Source organism: Pipistrellus hanaki, assembly GCF_964339955.1.
Source record: "Pipistrellus hanaki genome assembly, chromosome: 7".
NCBI classification, from domain to species: domain Eukaryota; kingdom Metazoa; phylum Chordata; class Mammalia; order Chiroptera; family Vespertilionidae; genus Pipistrellus; species Pipistrellus hanaki.
Genome location: NC_140509.1, coordinates 48662642 through 48690615, shown reverse-complemented (window position 1 = coordinate 48690615; position 27974 = coordinate 48662642). Strand labels below are relative to the sequence as shown.

At 37.5% G+C, this 27974-nt stretch overlaps 2 protein-coding genes across 11 annotated transcripts in view; both read left to right on the top strand.

The window, feature by feature from the left end:
• The window catches only part of PNISR (PNN interacting serine and arginine rich protein), a 30479-nt gene extending 26219 nt beyond the window's left edge, over positions 1 to 4260 (top strand). For 6 of the 10 annotated variants that reach the window (XM_084889375.1, XM_084889372.1, XM_084889373.1 and 3 more), the window contains exons 11-13: positions 54 to 224; positions 1159 to 2245; positions 2483 to 2822. In XM_084889375.1, coding sequence (XP_084745501.1) covers positions 54 to 224; positions 1159 to 2245; positions 2483 to 2513 — 1289 coding nt within the window. In that variant the 3' untranslated portion in view covers positions 2514 to 2822. Of the gene's footprint in view, positions 1 to 53; positions 225 to 1158; positions 2246 to 2482; positions 2823 to 4078 lie in introns of those variants that run through there. The other 4 variants (XM_084889376.1, XM_084889377.1, XR_014795466.1 and 1 more) reach the window with 3 other exon arrangements.
• Positions 4261 to 6908: 2648 nt separating this feature from the next.
• On the top strand, positions 6909 to 26825 carry COQ3 (coenzyme Q3, methyltransferase). The gene is made up of 7 exons (XM_084889385.1): positions 6909 to 7064; positions 13664 to 13781; positions 16409 to 16561; positions 18888 to 18987; positions 20246 to 20488; positions 24829 to 24988; positions 26486 to 26825. Exons 1-7 carry the CDS (start codon positions 6956 to 6958, stop codon positions 26647 to 26649), a joined length of 1047 nt encoding a protein of 348 aa, XP_084745511.1. The 5' UTR covers positions 6909 to 6955; the 3' UTR covers positions 26650 to 26825.
• The last annotated feature ends 1149 nt before the right edge of the window (positions 26826 to 27974 follow it).

Below are 27974 nucleotides of genomic sequence, written 5' to 3'. Positions count from 1 at the left end.
CGTTTTTAGTGCACAGAATTTTCCATATGATGGACTGGGCTTTATGCACACAGGTGGACTGGGAGGTTATGGATCAGGAGACAGTGAAGATGAAAGGAGTGACAGAGGCTCTGAGTCATCTGACACTGACGATGAGGAATTACGGCACCGAATCCGGCAAAAACAGGAAGCTTTTTGGAGAAAAGAAAAAGAACAGCAGCTATTACATGATAAACAGATGGAAGGTACAACTTTTACATTCCCCTAATTTTGTTCAGTTTTGTTTGTGTTTCTTTACATTTTTCAAACAACTTAAAGTATCAAAGGATGGAATTGAGGCTACATTATAAATAATAAATGAGTCGTAACTGAAACTAAGGATTTTGGCTTATTTGTAATTTTTATCAAATATAAACTCAAAGTTAATTGTAGTATTGAAAATATATAGGTTAGGAAAGGTAAACTTTTATCATGGGGTATAAGTTAAGCTATTTCAGTGTATTTTTATTTCTTGTTAAAGTTCTTTAAAAAAAGTTTTGAAATGGAGGTAATATATTTGTAAAACTATTAAAAAATAATTTATAGCTAGGATAGTTAAAGATAATAGAGTTTTTTAATTTATATAAAAAGTTTTTATATAAATTACTGTAATGAGTACCATTATTAATAGTTTACATAATGATGCTAGGGATAATAGAGAATTTATTTTTGGAATATTCTTATTTGGACAATTTGAAAGGTAATTGTTAAGTGTTTGCAGCCAAAAACTCCATGTCAATAACTTATTACCTTAGCACCTTTATTGGACAAAAGGGAAATTTTTTTCTTGCTTCATATGTGCCTCTGTACCTTGGTGCTCTGTGGCTATACTGTTCAGGAGGTTAACTAACCTAAGTTGAGATGTGCTGTAGGTATTAAATATGCACTAAGTTACAAAGACTTTTAATGAAAAAAAGATATTTCCATATTTATTTTAATTGATTACATGTCAAAATAATAATAATATTTTTTATGGTATGGGGTTTATAAAATAAAATTTTAAGTTTATTTTTACTTTTTTAATGTAGTACTAGAACATTTGACATTGCTTCTATGGCTTGCTCTATTGTTATATTCTGGTAACATGGGAGTTTTTCATTGTACATTTGACTTAATATTTTTGTCTTTTTTCTATTTCAGAAGAAAAGCAACAAGCTGAAAGGGTTACAAAAGAGATGAATGAATTTATACACAAAGAGCAAAATAGTTTATCATTACTAGAAGCAAGAGAAACAGACGGTGACATGGTTAATGAAAAGAAAAGAACTCCAAATGAAACTACATCAGTTTTAGAACCAAAAAAAGATCATAAAGAAAAAGAGAAACAAGGAAGGAGCCGATCAGAAAGTTCTAGTAGTGGTAGTTCTAGTAGCAATAGCAGAACTAGTAGTACTAGTAGTACTGTCTCTAGTTCTTCATACAGTTCTAGCTCAGGTAGTAGTCGCACATCTTCTCGATCTTCTTCTCCTAAAAGGAAAAAGAGACATAGTAGGAGTAGATCTCCAACAGTTAAAGCTAGACGTAGTAGGAGTAGAAGTTACCCTCGCAGAGTTAAAATAGACAGCAATAGGGCTAGGGTAAAGATTAGAGATAGGAGAAGATCTAATAGAAATAGCATTGAAAGAGAAAGACGAAGAAATCGGAGTCCTTCCCGAGAGAGACGTAGAAGTAGAAGTCGCTCAAGGGATAGGCGAACCAATCGGTCCAGTCGCAGTAGGAGTCGAGATAGACGTAAAATTGATGACCAACGTGGAAATCTTAGTGGGAGCAGTCATAAACATAAAGGTGAGGCTAAAGAACAAGAGAGGAAAAAAGAGAGAAGTCGAAGTATAGATAAAGATAGGAAAAAGAAAGACAAAGAAAGAGAGCGTGAACAGGATAAAAGAAAAGAGAAACAAAAAAGGGAAGAAAAAGATTTTAAGTTCAGTGGTCAGGATGATAGATTAAAAAGGAAACGAGAAAGTGAAAGAACATTCTCTAGAAGTGGTTCTATATCTGTTAAAATCATCAGACATGATTCTAGACAGGATAGTAAGAAAAGTACTACCAAAGATAGTAAAAAACATTCAGGCTCTGATTCTAGTGGAAGGAGCAGTTCTGAATCTCCAGGAAGTAGCAAAGAAAAGAAGGCTAAGAAGCCTAAACATAGTCGATCGCGATCCATGGAGAAATCTCAAAGGTCTGGTAAGAAGGCAAGCCGCAAACACAAGTCTAAGTCCCGATCAAGGTAGTATACTTTTTAAAGTATTTTGTCTGATTTTTTTAAAAATTTGACTGAATTTATTCAAAGTTGAAAGTGTCCTTTCTCTCTCTCTTTAATAAACTCAGATTGGTACTTGATAAATGATCATAGTCTTAAATAATTTTAGAAATATAATATTAGTTATTTAAAAATTAGATTCTTTAGTTTAAAATACATTTTTATTTTTAAATTTTGTCTTTCCCTTTTTTTTTTTCTTTTCAGATCAACAACCCCTCTTCGTCGCAAACGCTGAGGAATGATGTGGCAAGAATGCCATGATGTTTAAAAAATTCCATGAGTTTTAAGGGCTTGTCTCATTATAGAGGCACATTGTGGCTGTGTAGGTGAAACCAGAATTTTTTTTTTTTTAATCTGTAAATAGGTATACTTTTTCCAAATGCTGCTCCGTTAATAGGATTTCTTTGTATTACTTTTTTTTTTTTTCAAAAAATAGTGCACAATAAGACTATAAACATGCCATTCTCTTTCAGCTGTAATATTCTTAAAATTATTCTTGAATGTACTGTGATGTCAATAAAGCTCTTTAGTTCATTTTTGTTAACCTCTTGCACCTTAATTTTATGTTTTTTAATCTAAGGAACGTACTTTTATAAAAAGGCAGCTGGAACTTTGTATAACAAGTTTTAAAGGTACTTCCTTCCATATCCCCAAAGAAAATGGTTTTATCTCAATAGTCTGTCAAAGTTTGTAAATTTGTACCCATGGATTTTTGTCAAATTCCAACTTTAAGGGTGTGGAAGAGGGCCAGAAATAGACATTTACTTTTTATTTGGAATCATTAGACAGCTTTCTAAACTTTTCCTATTTAGGGGATTTTCAAGTAATATATTCTCTTTGTGTATAAAGTATGGTTCACTCCTGTAAAATGAAATTGCTGGATTCAATCAAGCCAGTGTACTTATTAGGGTTATTATAAGGAATGATTATGTTTGACTCTATTAGTCAAGTCTGGAACTATATTCTGCAGTTACCCACTTCTATTTTAGAAGTGTATTTGAAACACTTTGGGGTTATTACAGAAATAAAACTCACAATTCAATATATTTATATTTTTTAAAGTATATGACCAGCTCTGTGGAGAAACGTTTATTATGCAGGCTGTGTCAGTCTCATAATTTAAAATGGTTTTGTTTTGTTTCTTAAAATTAGGCTCAGTGAGTGGTCTAGAAATTTAAGGCAGTTATAACTTATGAGTAAAATGAAGGCTCTATAGGTATTTTAATGCTCAGCTGCTTTCAGGGTTCATTTTTATGTGATTATTCACTTATGCCACAAAAATCAGAGAAGTCTCTAAAAACAAATGCTTTTAAATTTTAATTTAAAAAGAGCAGGTGCAGGTCACAGAAATGTTTTAAAGTATGCCTTTTTACCAGCAATAGTTAATTTTAAAATAAGCCAGAATTTTGCCAAGATCAGTATTTCCTCAAAACAAAGATAGAAATAGATTTGTATAGTGTGCTCTTGTACCTCTACATAGTTCTTAAATAATTTTGAGCAGTTATGCGTTTATCTAGAGGAAATAAATCAACTGTGAATAAATGCATGTTTACCAAAATGGTTGTTTTACAGTGCATTTAGTTCTGATATTTATAAAGTTGACATTTCACAGGATAACTTTTAAATAGTTTAGAATTCTATATAGTTTAGACATCAGTCACATCTGGAGACAAAATAAAGGAAAGTGTGCAATATTTTTTATGTAGGTGAGCTAACATGGTATACCTAATTGTAGAATTACTCAATTAATTTGTAATAGATAAGTTGTATAACATTTTCATATCTTAAAATGTTTTTTAGATCAATCTTCAAGTGAAATAATATTTTCAAAATAAAATTCTACGGAAAAGTTCTGCTGGCTATGATATGCACATTTTTGGGCAAGATATGAACTAGAGCCAAAAGCAGTATTTGAAAGCTTTATTTACTCTGCCATAATATGCAAGCCTCTTATTAAATCTGTAGCTATTTTTAAAAACACAGTCATGATGTGTGTGATTATTAGTAGACACATTAGTGTTATAGATATTTGTTTTTTTTAATGGATAATTTAGAGAATTCATCATTTCATTGACATGTAATGAAGTATGTTTACCTTGAATGGTAAGATTTTATAAAATAGGTCTTCCATGATTTGGGATGTGAATGCTAAAACTTACACATAAGTTCATTAAATGTATAATTTAATTATGAAATCTTCAAAATAACACCACCAGAAAATTAATAGATACAGCTTTTGAGACAATCATTGGTCTGGATTAGTTAATAAAAACTGTCATAAGAATTAAAAAAAACACATTTCTAGTGTATTCATCATATTTGTTATTGTGGAATGGGGGTGAACCACACCATTAAGAGCATAAAATGTAATTTGGAAGAAATAATTATAAAATTTGTTTTAGGCCCCAAAATATAAATAAAAATTGGTGTGGAATCTCAGTGTATGTTTTCTGCCATTGTAAAATGTCTTTTTTAGCATCTTTCTATTATACAATAGATGAATTTCACAAATATAGTTTCTTTCTACATAGGAATTATGTAAAATCTAAAGTTCCTATAATGTCTTTTGGAAATTTTTTCATTTAAACTGAGTTTTTCTTCTGTTACATATATTAAAATCTATTTTAATTTACCAAAGTTTCTAAAATGGTCTACTAAACATGGTTAATGGAAATAGCAATATATTGGATTATCCTAGCTCTAATACTTGATGTATTTTGAGCAAATCACTTAATATGGGCCTTAATTTCTTCAACTATATAAGAGTGGAATTAGATTATTTACAAGATCTTTAACACTTAAAGCCCTTAAGTTCTTCAATATTAAGTAGAATTTGGTTGCAAAGTCTAAACCAAAATGAAAAAAAAAATGAGCTTTTTATTAGTCCTAAAGTAGCTCATGCTGTATTATGCAGGTTTGTATCAGTTTTATTTTTAATTTTTTAAAATCCTCACCAAAGGATACTTTCCCCATTGATTTTCAGACAGAGTGGGAGGGAGGGGGAGGAGAGGAGGACAGATAGAGAAAAATCAACATCGATTGCTTGTCTGATTGGGCCCAACTGCGATTGAACCCACAACCAAGGTACATGCTTTTGACCAGGGGCATGCCTCAAGACCCTTCTCAGACCCGTATGTAGGCTGGAGCTCTATCCACTGAAATACACAGCCAGGGCTAACATGGCATGTCTGAGTTACATTTATACCATAAAGGTTTACCAGGTATAGAGTTCTCTAAATGCACAGGTTAAATCTGCCACATTCTGATTATGGTAAGTAAAAATTATTCTAGTTAACCAATTTAGGTGAAGTTTTATAAATGTTAAAATTTACCAGTTAAACTCTGGTAAATATCATTTTAAAGGAATATATAATTTAAAGGAATAAAACTTAGCTGTAAGGGAGCACATTACCCTTAACACGAATGAAAAGAGTTTATATAAAATTGAATTTCAAGTTTATTAAGGATTTTTAGTTTTATAGTAAAATTGTAGACTAGTTGACAACACATTTATGGGCGATACCATAGCTCCAACAATCGCTATGTACCATATAACGACTGCAAATCCTTTCAGAATAACTCAGGTTTAGGTGTCTGGGAAAGCCTTTTGCATTTGTAGAGAAAAACCACATGAGCTAGTTTTGCTTATCTAAGTCAAACTAGCGAGTATTCAATAAGCTTTTGATTGACAAATTACTGATTGCTTTTGTTGAACTGAAAATATGGGAAGGTTTCTGAAACTCAGTGAGGTGGTTATTAAAAGCAAGTACATTTAAATAAAGCTCAGAACTTAATCATGCACTTTGTTTTTTTTCCCTTGGTCTATTACTCCAGCAAATAACACATGCTAAAGGATCTTTTATGCAGAGCTTTCTGCCATCTTGAGAGAGGAGTTGTGAAGAGATGGCTGAGGTCCATAACCACTCTTAGAATGAGGTCAATATTTTACTAAGAAGCCATAAGTGAAAGGCCATTACTGAGTTATGTAAATTCCACTAATTCAAAAAGCCCTTTGAAAATGTACAATGATTTTTTTTTTTTTACCTTTAATGCTGGAAATTTATTTTTCTTACCCAAGGAAAGGCTTTTATGTAATTAGAGGTGTAATGTTACAAATCACCATTCTTGATCTAAATGAAGTTTGCCTAGCCTGGGTAATTAACAGTCTCCTGCTATATAATGTATGCCCTTGTCTAGAATATTATCAGGTCACTTGTAGGAAATACTCAATTTAGACTTGAGGCCCTCTGACATTGACCTTGACAATTATTTCTTTAGAGAAGTGTTCCCATGCTTTCATGATTCTAAGATGTCTAATGGGTATAAAAATCCTCTAGGAGACATCTGTTAAATATGAAGTAGAGCTACCAGGGAATAAAAGAAAAGTTAGGACGTAGCACGAAGTAGTAACATGATGGATGGCTACTTTGGCTATGATGTCATATAGGGACAGGTATAATAGAAAGGTCTTTAAGTTCGTTTATGATAATAGAAACATTCTATAGTTTAATGGCATACACAATTTGACCCGTTGAGGGTGAATATAGCTATATAAAACATCCACTAAGAGCAACCGTGATTAGATGGACTCCTGACTGCGCGAGAGTGGATCTCGGAACCTTTCTGTTGGGGATCTTGTACCGGAGGGACCGGAAAGGACGTGGAACCTCTGTGGCGATGTGGGTAGTCCGCAAGCTGAGCTCCAGCGGGAGCCGTCCTTTCGGAGTGTTTAAGTCTGGGTGCCGGGGTGCACAGGCCGCCTCTTCTCGCTTAGCCCCGTCAGCGGGTGAGTAGGTGCCGAGGTCCCCCCAACATTGGCCCACCGCGCGGACCCGCCGTTGTGCGCAGGCGCGGGGGGCGGCCGGCGGCGCTGGGCCGCGCGGCTCCGGGAGACCCTTTCCTGCCGCCCGGCCCGCTGTTCGCGGAGTGGCCGGCCGGCTGCCGCCCTCCCTTCCCGGAGGCCGGGAGGAATAGCGAGGACTCGTCCTGCCGCGGGGAGCGCAGCCGCGGCCTCCGCGCGGGCCGGCGGCTTTGGCCTCCGCTCGGTTGTGGGAGTTCCTTAGGAGCCGGGCTGCCCTGCGGAGCCCCAAGGTCGTGGTGAGCGCCTTCCTCCCCCGGCGGGAAGGGACGCCAGCTCCGTTACTGTGATCGAACACAGTAACGTTGTACGGTGTCCTGTTTGCACTTATCTTACACTCGTCAGGAATAATTTAAGGCAGCTGTACCACTTTTTGATTAATAGGTTAATTCAACAGACTACTGGCAGAGATTAAGAAAATAATGCACCGCACTTGATGTTTGTAGAAAACAGATTATTTGCTCCCAAAGTTAACCAGAAAGCTAAGTTCATTCTTTAAGGAAGCTCATTTAATAAATACTGTATGCCAGGCACGGGGGATTTTAAAATGAATGATAGCTCAAGGGGCTCTAAAAATGTTAGGATACAACTAAGATTAGGATATAATGAACAAAAAAAGGAAACTTAAAGGCCCACCGATAGAGTTAACGTTGGTCCTCTCATACAGTGAAAACTAGTCTAGCCAACAAAAAGGGTGATTGAGCCCTGGCCGGGTGGCTTGGTTGAAGTGTAGTCCTATACCCCAAAAGGATTGCAGGTTGGATTCCTGGTCAGGGCACATACCTAGATTTTGGGCTCAATCCCTGGTGGGGGCATCTATTGGAAGCAACCAATGGAGCTCTCTCCCTATTTCTGTCTCTTGCCCGCCCCCCTCCTCTCTCCAATCAATTCTATATAATAAAACCCTAATATGCAAATTGACCCATCGGGATGTCCTGTGGCTCTGATGTGCACTGACCACCAAGGCCAGAAGCTCAACACAGGAGCTGCCCCCTGGTGGTCAGTGTGATCCCACAGCGGGAGCACCGCTCAGCTAGAAGCCGGGCACCAGGGGCTCATGGCTGTTGAGTGCAGCCGGAGCCTGGCTGGCGAGTGTAGCAGTGGTGGCGGGAGTCTCCTGCCTCTACTGCAGGCTGGTGGTAAGGAACCAGGGGTCCCAGACTGTGAGAAGGTGCAGGCTGGGCTGAGGGACCCCCATTCTCCACCCCCGCCCCTGCCTCCAGTGCACGAATTTTGTGCACCAGGCCTCTAGTAAAACCATATTTTTGGGTGAGGATTAAAAAATAAAAAGGAATGATTTAAGTCAATGTGTATCCACCTGGCAAAGTTATTAGGATATAGTATTAAAGTCTTATAAATCAGTGTGTATTATGAACTTAGAGCTATGTAGATGGAGATAGAGAATAAAGATACATAAAAATGTTAATATCAATAGTTACTATCTGGTGGACTGGTGACCTGTCATTTAATCATATACTTTTTGGAAGTTTTTTTTTGTTTTTTTTTTTTTCAGTAAAAATATTTTTTATAACCAGAAATTTAGAAAAAATACAATATAACTATTTCCAAATATTGGGAGTGAACATAGAAGGAGCACCTAATACATATTTGGGATCAGGTAATCCTCTTAAAGAGGTGTGTAGGGAGTTGTCTTGAAGGAGATGGCCAGTTTTAGAAGCAGGTAGAGTGGCCAAAGGCACCAGCTTGAATATCTGTGAGGAGGTTTCTGGGAAATGGCCAAGTGTTTCTTAAAAAGTAGTGCAGATGGAGGACTGCAAATGGGCAGAGAGTGATAAGAGATGAGAGAGGAGACATTTTAGGCCATGACAAGTCCTGAAAGGCCAGGTGTACCTCCTTGGTTGAGTATTTTGAGGACAGTGGGAAATGACAGAAGAAGCAACATAATTAGGCTTGTTTTTAAGAAATAACACTTGGCCTAGCTGGTGTGGCTCAGTGGTTGAGTGTTGACTTATGAACCAGAAGGTCACAGATCGATCCCCACTCAAGGCACATGCCTGGGTTGCAGGCTTGATCCCCAGTGGGGACTGTGCAGGAGGCAGCCAGTTGATGATTCTCTCCCCTTATTGATGTTTCTATCTTTCCCTTTCTCTTCCTCTCTGGAATCAATAAAATATATATATTTTTTTTAAAAAATTAAGAACTAACCCTTGGCAGTTGTAGTGGCACAGAGACAGGCAAGACTAGGCTCCATGAGGCCTTAGAGTAGTCCAGATAATAAATGATGATTGCTGGCCTAACATATTGGCAGAGTATGGGTTTTGTTCACTATCAATTCCTTACAGGTGCTGGATAAATGACTTTTGAAGTAAATGAAATTTCCCTCCATTACTTTAAAATCTCAAATACAAGAATAATCACAGATTCTGGTAGAGAAAGAATTGGTATCCTGTTTCCCCGAAAATAAGACAGTGTCTTATATTAATTTTTTCTCCCAAAGTTGCGCTAGGTCTTATTTTCAGAAGATGTCTTATCTTTCCATGCGCTAGGTCTTATTTTCGGAGGATGTCTTATTTTCGGGGAAACACGGTAACATCCTACTTATTAATACAAACTGAATTGTTTCTCTCAATTATGATGAGGTGTTTTTTTAAAGCCCTTGAGAATTCTGGCAATACTAATGACTGAGGAACTAATTTGCCAGATATGAGGTAAGAGGGGAGGTGAGGAAGAGATAGGGGTGATGACTGAGTAGAGAACAGGAAGGCTCTAAGGCTCAGTTTCATGATAATACCTTATTCCTTACCTATATGTTACAGTTTACATAATTATCTAATATCTCATTTATCTACATAAAGTCATAAAGGAGGTTGTATTTGAACTGGGTCTTAAAAGGTGGTCAGGTAGGTAGGTAGTGCAGATAAAGACAAGACATGAAATACAAATAACCATTTGTCTTAGAAATGCTGTAATAAAATACCACAGGCTGGCTGACTTAGCAATTATAGATTTTTTTTTTAATAGTTCTGAAGACTAGGAAATCTAAGGTTTTGTGTCTGGTGAGAGCCCACTTTCTGGTTCAGAGATGGAGCCTCTTTGCTCTGTCCTCTTGGATTTCTTTTATAAGGCCACCAAACCAGTTATGAGGGCCCCACCCTCATGAGCTAATCCCCTTGCAAAAGCCCCATCAAATGCCATCACCTTGGGGGTTACAATATGAACTTGGGGGGAGGGGGGTGTTAAGACACAAACATTCAGACCATCACACCCTTATACTTAAGACATAAACTCATGATAAATTAGCACTACTTGGAGACACCATTTTCATCTATTAGATTAACAAAGATAAAAAGGTTTGATAATACCGTGCATGGGAACTATCAATGTGTTATCACCGGGGAAACCAACATTAGAAATTCTCATCTGGGTTTAAACATCTGTCAGTGGCAATTACTAATGAGTAAGTGCACATGCCATTTGACACGATTCCTGGGTACTTATGCATACATATATGAAATTACTTATGTACATATATACATACATGCATACATATATGAAATTACTTATGTAATTCAGTCTTATGTTTTTGGAATAGCAAGAAATTAGAAATAACCTAAACAAATGTCCATCAATAGGGGACTGTGCAACTAAATTATGAGACACGCATGTAATGGGTTACCATGCAGCCCTACAAAAAGGATGTTCTTTGTTATGAAAAAAACCTCCTAAAATACATTGTTAGGTTAAAAGAAGTAAGGTGTAGAAGAATGTGTGTACTGTTTTATATTTTGTATTAAAATAGAGAAACTGATAAAAATTATATATGTGTAAAATATCGCTGGAAGCCTACATACAAATTAGTAACAGGTTGCTTCCAGATATCGAGACTGGATAACTGGAGTCAGGGGATAAGAAGGATGCTTTGTAGTGAGTCTTTGTACTTTTTTTAAATATATACTTTTATTTCAGAGAGGAAGGGAGAGGGAGAGAGATATAGAAACATCAATGATGAGAAAGAAACATTGATTGGCTACTGTCTGCACAACCCTTTACTGGGGAATCGAGCCTGTAAACTGGGCATGTGGCCTTTAACCGGGACCCTTCAGTCTGCAGGCCAACACTCTATCCACTGAGCCAAACCAGCTAGGGTTTGTACTTTTAATTTAAAACTTTTTATTTTGACCTTGGCCCCAGCCAGATTAGAGCATCATCCCTACACACCAAGATTGTGGGCTTAATCCCCTGTCAGGGCACATACAAGAATCAACCAATGGGCCCTGACCCTTGTTTCTCAGTGGTTAGAGCATCCACCTGCATCCAAAGATCATGGGTTTGGTTACTGGTCAAGGGCACATAGCTGGTTTGCAGGCTTGTTGCCTAGTGCCAGTTGGGCATGTGCAGGAGGCAACCAATGTGTCTCTCTCACATAGATGTTTCTTTCCTTCCCCAACCCCCTCCTTTCCATTCTTTCTAAAAGTCAATGGAAAAATATCCTCAGGTGAGGATTACTAAAAAACCAACCAACCAACCAACAAACAAACGAACACTCAACCAATGAATGCATAAATTTGTGGAACAGCAAATGATTTCTTCCTTCCTCTTTTTCTCCCCAACATTCCTCTCTCCCTCTTCCCCTCTCTCTCTCTAAAATCAATCAATAAAATTTTTATTTTGAAATAATTTAAGACAAGAAGTTGCAAAGATAGTAGAATTTCCATATGCCTTATACCAATTTCTTAGTGATAACATCTTAATCTAACTATTGTATAATACATTGTTAGGTTAAAATGACAATTGACATTAATATAAAACAATTAACTAAAGTACAAAACTAATTTGGATTTTGCCACATTTACATTTGTGTGTGTGTGTGGGGGGGGGGTTGTGTGTAACCACATGTAGAAATTTGTGTATCAACTACCATAATCAGGATACAGAGCTCTTTCATAATCACAAATAAATTTCGAGGTACCACTCCTTTACAGTCAGACCCTAACTCCAACCTTAACCCTTGGCAATCCCTGATCTGTTCTTTATTACTAGAATTTTGTCATTTCAACAGTGTTATATAAATGGAATTGTACAGTATGTACCTTTTTAAAAAATGCATTTTTATTGATTTCAGAGAGGAAGGGAAAGGGACAGAAAGATGGAAACATCAATGATGAGAGAGAATCATTGATTGGCTGCTTCCTGCACACCCCCTACTGGGGATCAAGCCCACAATCCCAAGCATGTGCCCTTGACCAGAATCCAGCCCGGGACCCTTCAGTCCACAGGCCAACGCTCTGTCCACTGAGCCAAACCAGCTAGGGCATTAATATCTACTTTTATCATTATTTTCTTTTGTCTGCTTGCTTTGGGTTTATTTTACTTTCTTTTTTCTAGTTTGTTGAGGTGGTAATTTCGATTGTTGAGACCTTTCCTTTTTTCTAATATGCATATTTAGTGCTATAAGTTTCCCTTTAAATACTGCTTTAACTATGTCTATAGATTTTTATATATTGTGTCTTTTAATTTATTTCACTTTTGTTTCCCTGAGACTTTGTCTTGACATGGATTGTTTAAAATTGTGTTGTTTAATTCCTAAGTGTTTTTGTTCCTTTCATGTTATCTTTCTGTTATTTATTTCTAGTTTGAGTCCAGTACAGTCAGAGAACATAGTTTATATGATTTCACTTCTCTTAAAGGTGTGAACATTTCTTTTATATCCCAGGATATGGTCTATTATTATGAATGCTCCATACATAGTTGAAAGAGTATACATTTTATTTTTGTTTGGGTGGAATGTTTGTTGTTGTTGTTTTCAAATAAGTCCATTTATTTATTTATTTATTTATTTATTTATTTATTTATAAATACGTTTTATTGATTTTTTTACAGAGAGTAAGGGACGGTGATAGAGAGTCAGAAACATCTATGAGAGAGAAACATCAATCAGCTGCCTCCTGCACACACCCTACTGGGGATGTGCCCACAACCAATGTACATGCCTTTTACCGGAATCAAACCTGGGGCCTTTGAGTCCACAGGCCAATGCTCTATCCACTGAACCAAACTGTTTTCGGCAATGAGTGCTATTTTAAAATGTTTTATACAACAGTTTTATCTTCTGTAAAGGGTGTTGAGCATATGTATATGTCCGTTTTTTGTAGTTAACATGGAAGTGACAGAATTTGAATTAGTTTTGACATATAATCTCAGAATAAGTATTACCTTAATTTAAAAGGTAATGTAGTTTTTTGACCCTATTTAAAAGTTGACACAAATACAGATGTCTTCATGTCTCCTCTTAAAATGTAATATAGTTTTAATTTGAATATCATTTTTTTATAATTTTGTGCAATGTAATGTGGATGCACAAACTAATTGTGTGAAAAAACTTTTACATATGCATACTATCATTTCAGAAATGTCTGATTAGAGTTAGATGGTGGAATGCAAGACCTTTATTTTATATTTTAGAATAAAATCCAAAATTAATAAAACCTTTTAGTTTCTTCAAGTACATGTATATTAAGGATTCATACTGTGCTTTCTCTGAACATTTTTTTTTTTTTCCAATCTAGAGAATCAGCTCAGTTGGACTCTACAAATTAAACCATGGGTTTTCAGTAAATACAGGATCATGTGGTTCAAATCCTATAGAATGACTTTTACCTGCTTGAATACAATGAAAAGTTACAGGTAAGTTTATTCATTACTGTGACAAATATTTACATAATTATGTAAATATTAGTTTTATATTGGTTGTGTTTAATAACACAATCAGTATTTAATAGCTCACATGATTTAAGATACTTTTATGTATCTACATATTCTTGTGTTTTTTAAATAAATCTTTATTGTTCAGATTATTACAGTTGTTCCTCTTTTTCCCCCCCATAGCTCCCCTCCACCCAGTTCCCACCCCACCCCATGCTCTTACCCCTCCCATTGTCCTCATCCATAGGTGTAATATTTTTGTCCAATCTCTTACCCTACCCCCACACTTCCTCTCCCCCTCCAAGAATTGTCAGTCCAATCCCTTTTTATGCCCCTGATTCTATTATATTCACCAATTTATTCTGTTCTTCAGATTTTTTATTCACTTGATTTTTAGATTCACTTGTTGTATTTGTTGTCACTTTGTTGTTCATAATTTTTATCTTTATCTTTTTTCCCCCTCTTCTTAGAGAATACCCTTCAGCTTTCATATAATACTGATGTGGTGGTGATGAACTCCTTTAGTTTTTTCTTATCTGTGAAGCTCTTTACCTGACCTTCAATTCTGAATGATAGCTTTGCTGGGTAGAGTAATCTTGGTTGTAGGTTCTTGCTCTTCATCACTTGCTATTCATCATCATTTCTTACTGTTCCCGCCTGGCCTGCATAGTTTCTGTTGAGAAATCAGCTGACAGTCGAATGGGTACTCCCTTGTAGGTAACTAACTGTTTTTCTCTTGCTGCTTTAAATATTCTCTCTTTGTCTTTTGCCTTTGGCATTCCGTGTTTGTTTCTATGTACTGGGTAGTTGCTATGTCTCCTTGAGTTGATAGAGTGGCCTTGTGTGGTAGGTGTCCTATAGAGCCCAGTGGCCCAGCCTCCCCAGTCACCAGAGGTAAACACTTTTGGTGAACCTCTTTGTGGGCTGTTTGCTCAGTCTTGTTGTAGTTAACCCTTGATTACTGTTGGTACCACTGGTAGGAATTGACTCCCAGGCCAATTGGCTGTGATGACCAGCAGTGTCTACGCTGAAAGATCTGTTGCATAGGAGACACCCTTATGGGGCAGGACTTGCTATAATAGGGCTTTGGTGATCACTGAGTCTGCCCCTTGAGTGTGTCTCTTATGGATGTGAACAGTTGTAATCTGGTATGGTCTCACTCTCACCACTGGGTACACTGGCTCTTGGATCTCCAAGGAGGTGCAAGGTCAGCCACTGTCTGGGGCTGCCCCGCAGGAGCTACAGAGACATCTGTAGATTTCTCCTCTTTGTATGGTGTTTGAAAGTGCCCAGATGAGACCTAGTTGTGAAGCAAGATCTATTGGGCCTTCTTTTGGAATCTCTGACACAGCTGAAGTTTGTTTTAGGCAAAAGGACAGGCCATTCATATGCAAAAGCCAATGCTCACAGTGTGGGTGGGGTTGTAAATTGTGTGGGGCTGGGTCTCTGGGAATCACCAGGGTGGAGCAAACAGCAATGGCTGCCCTGAACGGAGAAGTCCCAGGTTCTCTGTGTCCCGTGCCCCTGGGCAGGAACAGTGATCTCTGTGAGCACCCTTAAGAGTAAGCTGCCCTCATGTTCCTGTCCCGATGCCAGACAGTCCAGTTTCACCTCATATGTGCCTGAGTCCCCAGAGTCTTACCTGAAACTGGAGTTCAGAACAAGCAGAAGCTTGTATTTCCCAGTTTAAAGAGCAGCACTGTTTCTGCCCGATGGTGAATAACCAGTTGTTTTGACATGCACTGACCACCAGGGGGCAGTTGCTCAATGCAGGAGTTGCCCCCTGGTGGTCAGTGCGCTCCCACAGGGGGAACACTGCTCAGCCAGAAGCCAGGCTCATGGCTGGTGAGTGCAGTGGCAGTGTCGGGAGCATTAAGGATATCTGACTGATGCGGGAGCAGGCCTAAGCCGTCACTTGGACATTCCCCAAGGGCTCTCAGACTGTGAGAGGGCACAGGCTGGACTGAGGGAGCCCCCAAGTGCAGAATATCTACTAGTGAGATAATTATAGTAGTATGTATCTACTTGTAAAGTTGCTGGGAAGATTAGGTGAGATGATCTGACATATGTTGAATTCTTAAATAGTAACATTTAGTAAGTACTCAATAAGTGATTATTGCTATCATTACTACTACTAATATTATTATTAAATTAGAGGCCAGATGCACAGGATTCGTCCACTGGTTGGGGAATCAGCCAACCGTTGCTCCCACTCTGAGAGCCAACTGACCACCAGGGGCAGCTCCTGTGTTGAGCGTCTGCCCCCTGGTGGTCAGTGCTCATCATAGCAACTGGTCGACCTGTTCTGGTTGTTCCACTGTTCGATCGCTGGGCTTTTATTACATAGGATGTGACCCAGAAGGCCAAGTTTTGTGGTTTCATTTTCAGTGTAACTTACTTCAAAAGCAAATTAATTGTTTCATCTGTGAATAAAATGTATTTTAAGCAGTGTGATTATAAGGAAACTTGGTTTTGAAGTATAAAAAATGAGTAATACATGTATTTAGAATCTAATAAATTATAAATTAGAATATCTTTGTATATACTATACTCATGTTACATTTTTAAAACCAGCAGTTTTTGCCTGGCTCTTCTTTTTGACCTCTTAGATACCCTTGGACAAGACTGTACAGTACTTCTCGAACTACTGTAGACAGCAATGAGATGAAAACCTTCCTGGCCCTGGCTCACAAGTGGTGGGATGAGCAAGGAGTATATGCACCTCTTCATTCTATGAATGACCTAAGGGTGCCATTTATTAGGTAACGTTACAGAAATTCTAAGTCTTTTAACATGCAAGTCTTTTTAATAATTCATCTTCTTTTCAGTTCTTTTTTTTTTTTTCAGTTCATTTTTCTCTTGGTTTATATCTAGGTTCAAAAATGCTGTATTTTAAATTATTTAGAAATTAGGGAGATTCTCTTCAATGTCCATTATTTGAAACCATTAATTTTTAAATAACATCCAAGATCTAGGGTGCTTTTGGAAATTAACTTGAAGCATATTTAGACATTATTTTGTTTATTAGAATTAAATCCTCTTGAAAAGAAAGTAGGGTCCTAGGGAATCAAGATCATTTTATAACAACTTTGACCATTAGTCAGTTCTGATAAAGGGACTACTCCTAAAATAGTTCAATTCAACAAATATTTATTAAGAACTTACCTTGGGTAGAGCTTGGGGGCTAGACACTATAAAAGCTACTAAGACATTCATCATTTGAAACATAGTCCACGTACTTTAGGAACTTCTAGTTTGCTGTCAGAGGTAAAGGCCAGGGTTCATTAGACTCCATTTATAAAGAAATTGTTCATTCATTCTTATGTTTATTCATTTATTTGTTCATTAAACATTTCTGAGCAGCTGAGGTGGGCAGGGCACTGTGATAGATACAGAATGTCGGACTCATACTGCCCTCAGGGACTTGATTGGCTTTTGCTGGTTCATCATTGCAGCACAAAGGGAAATGTGGGCATCTTTTCATTATTACTGAATTTTTGGAAACACTAATGCAGGGAGAAGCAGTATGTCGTTTTTAGGTTAGATCAGAGGTTCTCAAAAGTGTAGGCCCTGGACTAGCAACATCAGTATCACCTGGGAACTTGTTAGAAAAGCAAAATTCTTACCCTGGACCTATTGCTTTGGTTGCAGGGATGGGTCAGATAATTCTCATATATTCTCAGCTTGAGAACTACTGTATTCAGGCTACCGTGACACCATCATTTAGACCATTCTAAAAAAGATCGCCCACAGTAGTACAAGTTATGGTTAGAAGTTTAGATTTTATTCTGAGCATAATTAGAAGCCAACAAAGGGGAATTATATGATCAAAATTATGGTGTAAGGTAGTCATTTTGGGTGATGTGTGAAGAATAGATTGAATTTCATTTGAAATGGGTCCTTTTAATATGTTATAACATTCTGAAGTTATCTATTTGACCACTATCAAGGTTATTCTTAGGAGTCAATTAATTTTAATAGCAATAACAGATATCCTAAGGTATCTTTATTATGTATAACACAACTTAAAAGTTTAGTTTTCAATACTGTTAAGTATATAATTATCAGTGTGTGAGTGTGTGTGTGCGAGAGTGTGCATGGGCTTATGTTTGCATATGTGGTAAAGTATGACTAAGTATGATAAAAGTATGACTAAGTATGATAAAAGTATTAAATTCTAAGTTTATCTGATTTAGATGCCTATTTACATGATCATGAAAACATCATTAAGTTAGAAGATTAAAAGACACTCAATTTATAATAGAAGGTAATATAGGCCAATTCTGAAAATCTGCTTTTCCTAAGCCCTGTAAATAACCTATTTGTTGCAGACATGAAATGGATGTAGCAAGTACTGACAGTGTAGTTAATAGGTGACATAATATCTCAAGCAAATAAATTAGGTTAATCTAAACTAGATTATTTTAAAAGTTTTTCTTTAGATCATGAGTGTTTAAACTAACAATTAAGTCATAATTATTGCTATACTAGGGGTCCAGTGCACGAAATATATGTGGCTGCCAGCCGGGTACTCTCTCCCTTCCCTGGGCTGGCCCCACACCCTGGTCAAACTCTCAGACAACTCTCAATCAAGGGGACAATTTGCATACTATGCTATTTCAAGAACTTTACTTTAAACCCCCGGCTTTTGATTATTAAAAATATCTTATAAATTAACTCAGGCTGTAGTGCTCAGTGGTTGGGCATCGACCAATGAACCAAGAGGTCCCCAGTTTGATTCCTGGTCAGGGCACTTGCCTGGATTGCAAGCTCTAGCCCTAGGTAGGGGTTGGGTAGGGAAGGGGTGTGTGTAGAAGGCAACCAATCAATATCTCTCTCTTATCAAGGTTTTATCTCTATCCCTCTTCCTTACTCTCTCTTAAAAAAATTCAATAAAGACATATTAAAACAAAAACAAAAATATCTTGTAAATTAAAGTTATTTAATTCTGAAAACAAAAGACCTGTTTATCCAAAAAATGAATAATTCATTTTAAAATGAGAATTTAATGTCATTGAAAAAATGTGCACTTTTAAAATTTGATTGATAAAGATCAATAATTTTATATGTTTTGAATTTTTTAAAAAGAGACAATCTTTTAAAAACAATTGCTAATCACCAGCCAGGAAAACCTTTGTCTGGGATGAAGATTCTTGATGTTGGCTGTGGTGGTGGATTGTTAACTGAAGTAAGTGATTCACAACGTTTTCTTTAAAAATATAAAAATTTCAGAAAATTATATATAGTGAGGATTTTTTTTTTCTTTTCTTTCAGAAAAGCTTTGAAATTTTGGTGTCTCTTCTATCCCAAGATATTAGGCAGTTTCCACTGTTTGGGTGCTATAATAAGCCATCCTTTGCCTTTGCTTCCATATTAAAAACTAATAGAGTTTTGCCTGCTGGTAGGGCTTTTTCCTCCTCGGGTGCTTTAGAGTACTTGGAAGAATACTCATTCTGTCTGTGAAGATTTGCTTTAGCTTATTGTAAATTTATGCACTGAAGCTTTATTTTGTATTCTCCTATCAATGCTGCATCATAATCTGATTTCTGAAAGATATTTTAAGCAACTGTATAGGATATAAATCTAAGAGAAGGATCAATGGGATGTGGTCTGTCGAGGTCCTTAACAGCAAGTTGGGAGTGAGCCTGACAGGCCTTAGATGCATAGCTAAGTTCCACATGCATAGAAAACATGTTCTTCATGTGGCAGTGGGCTGCTCTCTCTGACATAAATTATAAAATTTCAGGAAATGTAAAATATGTGAAAATACATCCATTAGACTCAAGAATAGGTGGTATTCCAAGTTATAAATGAGTAAGACTTTACTATATGTATTCTACAATCTTCTCGGTGTGTTAGTGCAAGTCTTATGTCTCTAAAGTTAAAATAATTTGATTTATACTTTTGACTTATTGACTAAAGAGTTGTAAAAGCTATACAAGTTTTGATTAATATTAAGGGTATGCTTAAAAGTGAGCATTTCTTGGGAAGTGATTGAATATAAAAGTTGAAAGAAGACTTAGCTATGAAGAATGATTTCTAGTCACAGAAAAAAGCTATCAAGAAAAAATTGTTTCTTAGGCAGTTTGAATATCATACAGATTTGCTGTTTTTATATGTTACGTTTATTGCACTTTAAATATATCAGCACTGTACTGTTTGTATATTAAATGTACCTAGAAAATACAGATGATTTTTTCACTATTTGAAAGTAGTTCTTCATGAGTTTTATGTTGTGATTACTGTTCCCATGTTTAAGCTTTTTATTATGGAAATTTTCAAACGTGTACAAGCTAGAGAAAATAGTATAATGAATTTCCATGTTCCCATAAAAAATATCTAATATTTATCCCCTCATAGTTAATCTTGTTGCCTTTTTTATATGCTTTTTATTGCTAACATTGTTTCATATTCTTCCTGAGGGTAACTTTTTTTTATACCGTCAGCCTCTAGGGCGGCTAGGGGCTTCCGTTCTTGGAATCGATCCTGTGGATGAGAACATTAAGACAGCACAGCGCCATAAATCATTTGATCCAGTTCTGGATCAGAGGGTGGAATACAGAGCGTGTTCCCTGGAAGAGATTGTGGAAGAGACTGCAGAAGCATTTGATGCTGTCGTAGCTTCTGAAGTTGTAGAGCATGTGATTGACCTAGAAACATTTATCCAGTGCTGCTATCAAGTGTTAAAAGTAAGACTTTTGGAGTTTACTTGTTTGCTTTTGCTTTTCAGTGTGTATATGTAGCCATAGCAATAAGTGCTTATAATACTGGGAACCAGAACTAGGGGCAGTGTTTCTGCTGGAGGTTACTTCTGCCTCTCAGCCCGCCCTCAGTGCCAGGGTTTTCCAGATCCAGCGTCTTGATGTCCAGTGAGCTTGAACAATGTTGGTGCTGAACATTGTAATACAACCAATAGATTTATAGTGATATTTTCCCATTGATATAGTCTAGTTAAATACCTAATAGACATTGAATGACAATTACTAAAAAATTTGTTTGGATTAACATTTAAAAATCAATTAACATCATTATCAGCATAAATTGACATAGCATTTGTTAGGCACTCTATATGTGACAAGTTTAAGTTTTCAGCTTCTAAAAGAATCTTCATGCAGATGGCCTCACTTGATCTGACCAACTAAGTTAGGAAGGTAAGCAGGCATTGTTATGAGTTCCTTTGACCAGTGAAGATCAGGATTTGGGAGGTCACTAGGTACTGAAGTACAGTTTAAAGCTACATCTTTTGATTCCAAATCTGTTTTTTCCCCTTATTATTATTGTTCTATAATTCTCCACAGCCTTAGTCCTCTGAAAATGATTTCACATTTTCTTTTAATAAATTTCCCTAAAGTATTTTTATTTTTATTTTTATTATTATTATATTGACTCTGTTATGTACATATTCAGGAGGTAACACCCTGAGGTCAAAAGCTAAAAGAATACAATGCTTAGTTTTAGCCCTTACCTAAATAGAGCTTTTTAAAAATGGTTTTTCTTTGGAATAATTTTAGATTTATAGAAGAGATGCAAAAATAGTAAAGTGTTCCCATATACATTTTACCCAGTTTCCCTTATTTTTAGCAGTTTTCCCCTTTAGCTCTATTAAGATATAATTGACATATAAGTGCTTCTTAAGAATATGTTTTAGAATACTGGAGTTTTACAGAGAAAAGTTACAATGTGTGATAAAATAGTGTTTGATATTTCAGTTTTTCATTTAAATGGACTGGGCAATATTTCAGGACCTTCTTTTTTCTATTTTTGGTTTGGGGTGGTATTTGAGATATATTTTCTTTCTCTTATACATGTACATATGAGGTAGGGGGAAAGTGGATTTACAGTTGTGAGTTTTCAAAACACAGTTTATTATTGTATTATTATTTATTAATCATTGGGATTATTTTTCACATATCAATAACTGTAAACTTACCTTTGTCCCACCCCATATATAGTCATATGATTATTTTGGAGAGACTCTTGGCATTTTGTCCTCACCAGGCTACTGAGAGTGCATAAAGGAGGAAGGAGATGGTAATGTCCTTGCTATTCGTGGGAATAAATACAGGAAACACTATCAGTATAGTCACTAAAACATGGCAGACTGAGCAGTTTAATAAATGGCTTGTATTTATCTTAAGTGCTTATCTTGACCTCTTCATATTCTTTATACCAGCAATGTTTTAAAAAAATATATTTTATTGATTTTTTACAGAGAGGAAGGGAGAGAGATAGAGAGCTAGAAACGTCAATGAGAGAGAAACATCGACCAGTTGCCTCTTGCACACCCCCTACCGGGGATGTGCCCGCAACCAAGGTACATGCCCTTGACCGGAATCGAACCCGGGGCCTTTCAGTCCGCAGACCGACACTCTACCACTGAGCCAAACCGGTTTCGGCTATACCAACAATTTTTAATCTTTTTTATCTCATGGCACACATAGACTAATTACTAAAATTCATGGTGCACCAGAAAATATATTTTTTTGCTGATCTGACAAAAAAGGGATACTTTGGATTAATTCATACCAGATGGCTCTTGTTGTGTTGGTTGTTGTCATTTTTCTATTTGACAGTCTAAGGCACATGTGTCAAACACAAGGCCCGCGGGCCAAATCCAGCCCGCCAGGCCTTGCAATGTGGCCCGCACCGCGCTGTCATCACTGCACTCCGCTGTCAGTTTATGACATTGTCAGTTTATGACTGTTCAGTAAACCATTCGGCCAGCGATTTAGGCTGGATTTTAGATTTTGGCCCCTTCTCTGATTGAGTTCGACACCCCTAGAAGGGAAAAGAAGTCAGTCCCCCTGACTACATAGTCAGGAATTGCATGTTTTAAAAATTCTTGCAGCACACCAGTTGAAAATCACTGCTTAATCCTAATGAAAGAAAATAAAAATGAAAAATTTCCAAGCCTTAATCATTAATGTTCTTTTCAAAGAACACTTTCTGGCGTTGCTTGCCTGCACAAGATGTGGAGCTGTCAGCTGTACCAAACAAGTTGGACAGAATACGCAGCTGGAGGGAAAGCAGTATTGACACATGTTAAAACATAAATGTGGACATGTAACAAGGAAGAGCAGCCTGATCTCATTTCTATATATTTATTTATTTATTTTTAAAATATATATTTTATTGATTTTTTTACAGAGAGGAAGGGAGAGAGATTGTTAGAAACATCGATGAGAGAGAGTCACCAATCAGCTGCCTCTTGCACACTCCCCACTGGGGATATGCCCGCAACCAAGGCACATGCCCGTGACCGGAATTGAATCCAGGACCCTTCTGTCTGTAGGCCGATGCTCTATCCACTGAGCCAAACCGGTCTCGGCTCATTTCTATATTTTTATTATTAAGTAGTTGATATACACAAAGCAATGTATTCTCCTATCTAATAAAAGAGTAATATGCAAATTGACTGTGTCTCTGCCACACCCACAAGTCACGCCCACCAGCCAATCAGGAGTGGGAATGCAAATTAACCCAACTAAGATGGCTGTGGCCACAGAGCAAGGCTTGGATTTCCCTGGTAGTAGTGGAAGCCAACTTTCAGTATACCCTTGCCAGCCTAGGCCTTTGCTCAAGGTTACAAAGTTTCAATTATAGAAGATAAATCCCAACAAAAATGGCTGTGGCCATGGAGCAAGCAGGAGGCTTGGCTCCGTTCAAGGCTACAAAGTTTCAATTATAGAAGATAAATAAATCCCAGATACCAGGGCCTCTTCTTGGGCCGCTGGGGGGCGTGGCTGGTCTGCAAACCACCACAGGCCCCTCGCCCAGGCTGCCCCATGCCCCAAGGGAACCCCCAACCTAATCTGGGACACCCTTCAGGGCAAACCAGCTGGCCCCCACCCATGCACAGGCCTCTATCTTATCTAATAAAAGAGTAATATGCAGATTGACCATCACTCCAACACACAAGCTGGCTGCTCCCATGTGGTCAAAGATGGGCTGCCCCATTTGGTCAAAGATGGCTGCCTCCGTGTGGACACAAGATGGCCCGCAAAAGAGGGCAGTTTGGAGGGACCAGGCCTACAAAGGAGGGCAGTTGTGGGAAATCAAGCCAGCAGGGGAGGGCAGTTGGGAGGGACCAGGTCTGTAAGGGAGGGCAGTTGTGGGAAATCAGGCCAGCAGGGGAGGGCAGTTAGGAGGGACCAGGCTGGCAGAGGAGGGAAGTTGGGGGTGACCAGGCCTGTACAGGAGAGCAGTTGGGGGTGACCAGGCCTGCAGGGGAGGGCAGTTAGGGGCAAACAGGCTGGCAGGGGAGCAGTTAGGCATCAATCAGGTTGGCAGGGGAGTGGTTAGGGGATGATCAAGCTGGCAGGCAGAAGCAGTTAGGGGCAATCAGGAAGGCAGGCAGGCAAACAGTTGGGGACCAGCAGTACTGGATTGTGAGAGGGATGTCCAACTGCCTGATTAGGCCCTATCCCTAAACGGGCAGTTGGACATCCCTTGTGGGGTCCCAGATTGGAGAAGGTGCAGGATGGGCTGAGGGACATACCCGCCCATGCATGAATCTTGTGCATCTGGACTCTAGTATAATATAAACATAAAATCATATGATTTTAAGAGTTATAAGCACTGTTGCATAAACTCAGTGACTGAATTGGCAGTGGACTGCCTTTATTAATGAATTTCCAAAGGGAAAAAATACTATTTTAGTAAATTATATTGTATTCATGCTTATGTATCTTAACTGCACTTAAATTATTTGGAAGGGCCCTGACTCAGTGGTTAAAGTTTTGGCCTGCTCACTGAACCAATTAAGGGCACATACTTGGGTTGCAGGTTTGATCCCCACATGGGGGATCAACCAGTCAATATGTCTCTCTCACATCGATGTTTCTCTCTCTCCCTCCCTCCCTTCTACTCTCTCTGAAAAGCAAAGAAAAAAATAACCTCAGGTGAGGATTAACAACAACAGAAGCAAATTATTATTTGGAAGAAAGGAAGAGGGTGGGGAAGGGAAACCTTTACCTAACTGATGTTCCTGACATTTAAAATTTTACTTCTCTTTCTCTCTACTTTTTAGCCTGGTGGTTCTTTATTTATTACTACAATCAACAAAACACAGCTATCCTATGCCTTGGGAATTGTTTTTTCAGAGCAAATTGCAGGTATTGTACCAAAAGGTACTCATACGTGGGAGAAGTTCGTTTCACCTGAAAAGCTAGAGAGCATTCTGGAACCAAGTAAGTATTAAGAATTTTTCCAATTAAGAATTTTCAAGGCCTAGCTAAATGTTTAATGTACCTATAATTAATAATCACACAACCTAGCACTTCAATAGGCCACAGTTCTTTGGATGTTGGTTTCATTTCCTCAACTAGACCATAAACTCCTCGAAGTTAGGATTAAGTATTAGATACCATTTTCTCTCACCTGGGGCACCTAACCCAAAACCAAGCAAATCATAGGTGATCAGTGAATGCCTTTTGGCTGTTTAGTCCTCACGTGTTTAAGAATGAGGTACAAATATCTGTTATTTACACATCCTCAGTTTGTCCTGATGAGGCCCTCCTTGAATTAGCTTATCGTACATATTATTTTTCCTGATTTCTATGTGTGTGTGTGTGTGTGTATTTAATTATATATTTAAAAATTTTATATATTTAATATTTATAAAATATTTAATATATATAATTTTTTAAAATATTTTTATTGATTTTAGAGAGGAAGGAAGAGGGAAAGAGAGAGAAACATCAGTGATGAGAGAGAACTATCTATCGGCTGCCTCCTGCATGCCCCTTACATTGGGGATCAAGCCTATAACCCAGGCATATGCCCTGACCAGGAATCGAACCAGTGACTCATAGGTCAATGATCAACCACTGTGCCACACTCAGATATATTTTGAACTTCCTTGTGAAGTTTTATGTATTTTATGCTTTTTATAGCATGCCTTATATTATACTTATTTTGGTGTTTTTATGATCCTTTCTGGCCTGTAAGGTCCTTGAAGTCAAACTAGGCCTTTTTTTTTTTTTTTTTTTTTTTAAACTCTCTCTTTTTTGTACTTCCTGCAATGCCTAGGTCTGCTTTACTCATAATGAACATTAGACTTATGTGTTACATTGCTGTTAAGTAATAATGTTTATTAGTTCATTTATTTGGCAATTAATATTCCTGTCAAGTACTTAGACTCATCTCATGTTTTTTGTTCATAAACAATATATCAATAAACTTGATTTTACTTGGAATATTGTCAGTCCAATGCAATATAGTAAGTTCTAAAGATTTTTGCAAGTAACTTTGTTGAAAACAGAGTAGAAAAAATATTTTAAAGATGCTTTATAGGAACAATCACTTGTTGGCAGGTATGTATTTTCCAAAAACAGTTAATGTTTGAGTACTTACCAAATTCCAAGTGCTGTGCTACTTTATACACATATCTCATCTAATTCTGACAACTCTGTGTTATATGTTCTGTTCATGTGAGAAAACTGACATTGAGAAAGGTGAAATGAATTACCCAGGATCATCTGTTAGGTGCCAGAGCTGGGCCTGAGGCCAGGCAGTCAGCTTTGGGGTTTCTGTTCTGTGCTGCAGTAAGGAGTGATCGGCACGTGGTGACCAAGTGTTTTTGCCTGCTGAGTTAGACGTCTTTGTTTAACATGGAGAGTTGCATGAGACTCTGCTCTTGAAAGGTAAATATTTACTAAATCTACTCTTTGTGATATGTTTTTCAGATGGTCTGTCAGTTCAAACTGTGGCAGGAATGATCTACAACCCCTTCTCAGGCCATTGGCATTGGAGTGGAAATACCAGCCTTAACTATGCCGCTCACGCTGTGAAGCAGGAGCACCCGGTGCCCTCTGACCTTGTTTTAAAGGGGGATGCAGAAAAGCTCTGAGCTGATGCCGCCACCAACCCAGTGTGCATGATGAGCTGAAGAAATGAATATTTCCAAGGACCTTAGGAACATGACTGAAAGCCTGATGTTTACAAAAACAACAGATACAGCGTTTAATTTTTGAGAGAGGTTATGCAGAAAAGAAAATCAATAAAATGAGCTAAAACCTTGGAAAACAGTTTTTGTTGTTTTATCTAACAGCTATTTTTAAGGAATTATTCTATGGATAAAAAAGTTTTGTCCTGGTATTGTGTTCTTTAGGAGTTTAGGTTCCTTAGCCTTTCTTAAATAAATAGGTTAGGCATATTTATAGGAATTCACTCCATCTTACAGATTATATATATACTAGAAGCCCTGTGCATGAGTGTGTGTGTGTGTGTGTGTGTGTGTGTGTGTGTGTGTGTGTATATTAAAAGCCCAGGTGCAGGTGGGGGTGGGGGGTGTTTCTCCTCAGCCCAGTCTGCACCCTCTCCAATCCAAGGCTCCTCGGGGAATGTCCGACTGCATCTTGCAATCCAGGACCACTGGCTCCTAACTGCTCGCCTGCCTGCCTGCCTGCCTGCATATTAATGATAAATTGAAGAAAAGTATTGAGTTCAAATACTACATCAAAAATATCTCAGGCAAGCAAAACAGTAAAAAATATTGGCAGTATTTGAAATGTCTTTTTGATGTGTGCTAGGGGCACCTACAGGACTTCTGAGCCACCTGATCTGGAATACAAACAGCACTGAGAGCATTAAGTAGAGGTATACTGATACTGCTGGGTAACGAGGGTCAAGCCATGCTCACTGGAAGTTTTTATTTTTTATTTTATTTTTTACTTTATTTTTATTTTTTCACTGGAAGTTTTTAAAACCTGGACTAGTGAGGTGTCTGCAATTCCATAAAAATACTTGCATTGTTATAGGCTTACAGAAGTAGGTCTGAAGATCTAAGACTCCTAAGTAAATGTCGATATAGGAAATAATGAGGAAACAAGACTAAATAAAAGAAAGCGTTAGTACAGTCACACAATTGCTTTTAACTTACAGTGTGACTTTATTAGGAAGGAAATTCTTATTTGACTATATACTTTTATTAAATCTATTGGGGTGACATTGGTTAATTCTTATATGACTATTATTAATAAGATGCAAATTGCATGTAAGCCTTCTCTGTGTCAAAAACACACACAAGACAAACCAAAAAACACCCTGACACTGATGGTTTGCATGAAATTCAAGCAAAGGAATTTACTGTGAGATCAAGAAACTTCTTGTATTCTAGCAAGAAAAAGATGCAATGCTAATAATAAATGATCCACTATCTAGAAACTAGAAGGC

Excerpts from the sequence above, each read along its gene's own strand:
- COQ3 (XM_084889385.1), top strand. The coding sequence starts at position 6,956 with ATGTGGGTAGTCCGCAAGCTGAGCTCCAGCGGGAGCCGTCCTTTCGGA. Across the intron at positions 13,782-16,408 it reads AATACAATGAAAAGTTACAG|ATACCCTTGGACAAGACTGT; the intron begins GTAAGTTTATTC and ends TTGACCTCTTAG. Across the intron at positions 16,562-18,887 it reads CTAAGGGTGCCATTTATTAG|AGACAATCTTTTAAAAACAA; the intron begins GTAACGTTACAG and ends TTTTTTAAAAAG.